At 50.8% G+C, this 2,761-nt stretch overlaps 1 protein-coding gene across 1 annotated transcript; it reads left to right on the top strand.

Moving 5' to 3' along the window:
- Positions 1 to 1,478: 1,478 nt before the first annotated feature.
- GLOTRDRAFT_133488 (uncharacterized protein) lies at positions 1,479 to 1,695 on the top strand (the record flags this gene model as incomplete). Its single annotated transcript, XM_007872405.1, has 2 exons — positions 1,479 to 1,598; positions 1,651 to 1,695. The coding sequence occupies 2 exons, from the start codon at positions 1,479 to 1,481 to the stop codon at positions 1,693 to 1,695; spliced, it is 165 nt and encodes a 54-aa protein (XP_007870596.1).
- Between the last annotated feature and the right edge of the window lie 1,066 nt (positions 1,696 to 2,761).

Below are 2,761 nucleotides of genomic sequence, written 5' to 3'. Positions count from 1 at the left end.
TAGAGCGGACACTCTGCTCTAGTCGCGCTCATGATACTCTACCTCATACTTTGACTACGGCTCGGGCTAGAGCGGACACTCTGCTCTAGTCTCATCTCAAGATACTGTCGCCGTTCCTACGACTTCGACTACGGCTAGAGCGGACACTCTGCTCTAGTCGCGCCTCATGATACTCTACCTGATATCTCGACTACGGCTCGGGCTAGAGCGGACACTCTGCTCTAGTCTCACCTCAAGATACTGTCGCCGTTACTTCTACTTCGACTACGGCTAGAGCGGACACTCTGCTCTAGTCGCGCCTCATGATACTCTACCTCATACTTTGACTACGGCTCGGGCTAGAGCGGACACTCTGCTCTAGTCTCACCTCAAGATACTGTCGCCGTTACTTCTACTTCGACTACGGCTAGAGCGGACACTCTGCTCTAGTCTCATCTCAAGATACTGTCGCCGTTACTACGACTTCGACTACGGCTAGAGCGGACACTCTGCTCTAGTCTCATCTCAAGATACTGTTGCCGTTCCTACGACTTCGACTGCGGCTAGAGCGGACACTCTGCTCTAGTCTGATCTCAAGATACTGTCGCCGTTACTACGACTTCGACTACGGCTAGAGCGGACACTCTGCTCTAGTCTCATCTCAAGATACTGTCGCCGTTCCTACGACTTCGACTACGGCTAGAGCGGACACTCTGCTCTAGTCGCGCCTCATGATACTCTACCTCATACTTTGACTACGGCTCGGGCTAGAGCGGACACTCTGCTCTAGTCTCACCTCAAGATACTGTCGCCGTTACTTCTACTTCGACTACGGCTAGAGCGGACACTGCTCTAGTCGCGCCTCATGATACTCTACCTGATATCTCGACTATAGCGCGAGCTAGAGCGGACTAGCGTGAATGTCCGTCGAGCGATTGAAGACGAACGATACCGCCCCTAGTGGCTGACGCGTTGGCCACAGAGGACACTCAAAAGCAGCACGAAGTTCGGCGACGTAGTCGTCATAGTGGCGAGAGACGCTTGAGCATGCGGCATTCAACAATGCGTGGCGAGCGTGTGCCACAGATGCGATCTGAAACGCTGTGGCCACACGAAAGCGAATAAAAGAGGGGAGGGTTGGTGGTGTTTCTCTGTTGTTCCACAGTCGACTCATCCCATTGGGAAGCAGCGAACTTGAACGCGATTTGCGCCACATCTTTCCCCGGGCATTGGTCCCGAACATTCGTTCAAGACGCCGATGTCATCATCGCGTTCGGGGCACGATTAGAAGACGAAGGCGACAACAGGAGCGCAGAGGTGGTTATCAGGGATGAATTCGCGACGGTGAGTAACAAGTTGTATGTGAAGTTGAAACTGCCTTATGGATAATAGCAGAGGAGGGACGGAAATGTAGAACATGACAGCGAAGTTTCTCGGGCCGTGTTACGCGTTGAGAACGGTATACGGGCCATTTTTTCAGGCAGCGTCGCCCTGCTGCGATGAAAGCCTCGGGGATCTTCGCGGATCGGGTAGAGGTCACGACAACACATGAGGGGCGGGCTAGAGAGGTGTTGATACGGATGGCGGAACTGATGGATGAGGCACGACGAAGCCTTCCGGTGCGTTATTTACTAACTGACGGAGGGTAAAGCTGAAAGGATGCGGTGATAGGAATATTATGTGTTCACCATGACCACGGTGTTGGGAAACGACTAGCAAGATTTGCGGTGCTCATGTGGGGTGTTTGTAGTGACAGATTCTCGCTTTTTGTATACGGCTCGGGAATGTGATGAAATGTGGAATACTCAGTGTCTCAGACGATCTATGTAAGAAGTTTAACAAGTGGTGGTAAGGCGACGGAAGAAGGTCGGATCCTTTGGACATCAATACAGGGGCCGGCTTCAAATCGAGCGGTAGGTTATCCCCCGCATTCAAAGTGCGCGGGGGGCGGTTCCAAGCACGGTCGATGACTTATGACCCGGCTTCAAAAAAACAAGATTATATTGTGGCATACTTGGTTTCAAAATGTGTATATAGGCACTTATACCTACCTATAGAGATGTGTCGTATACTGAAAGGGGGGGCGGGGGCGCATTCAAACCTCGGAGTGGCTCTGAGGGTGGATTCAAACGGGAGGGCTGTCTCGCAGCAAAGATTTCACCCAATTTGGTATACAAGCACAGCTTTGGCGTATTTTGAAGCCGGGGGTGGTTTCAAAATATACGAGGGATAGGGATAGGACCCTGGCGTGTTTGGTGGATACTGAAAGGGACTTGTAATGGCTGGAATAGGGGAGTACAACAAGCGTCGGTTCAGTCGGTTGAATTCTGACTGAGTTATCACTTGAGCACATTTAACTCCAAGTCAAAATCCGTAGAAAGTGAACGGAGGACCCTGGCATGTTCAGTGGATACTGCAAGGGACTCGTAATGGCTGGAATAGGGGAGTACAACAAGCGTCGGTTCAGTCGGTTGAATTCTGACTGAGTTATCACTTGAGCACATTTAATTCCGAGTCGAAATTCAAAGGTGGACTCTGACGTATTTAGCAGATACTGGGATCGTCCTCTGACTACTGAAATCATGGAGGGAGAGAATTCTGAGTACTCACACTGCACACTTGGACTATGTAAGTATACAGGCAATCTACTGGACTAATGATTTTGCCCTAGCATCTTTGGGTCATGCTGTCCTGCCCACCATAAAACCAACTCAAGTCCATTGTAGAATCGACCAGGTGTCTCTCCTGCCATTACCCATCTTGCAAAGTTGATGTACAGTTG

This window comes from Gloeophyllum trabeum, assembly GCF_000344685.1.
Source record: "Gloeophyllum trabeum ATCC 11539 unplaced genomic scaffold GLOTRscaffold_00017, whole genome shotgun sequence".
Taxonomy (NCBI): Eukaryota; Fungi; Basidiomycota; class Agaricomycetes; order Gloeophyllales; family Gloeophyllaceae; genus Gloeophyllum; species Gloeophyllum trabeum.
The sequence above is the reverse complement of the archived record's forward strand: the minus strand, read 5'-3'. Positions and strand labels throughout refer to the sequence as shown.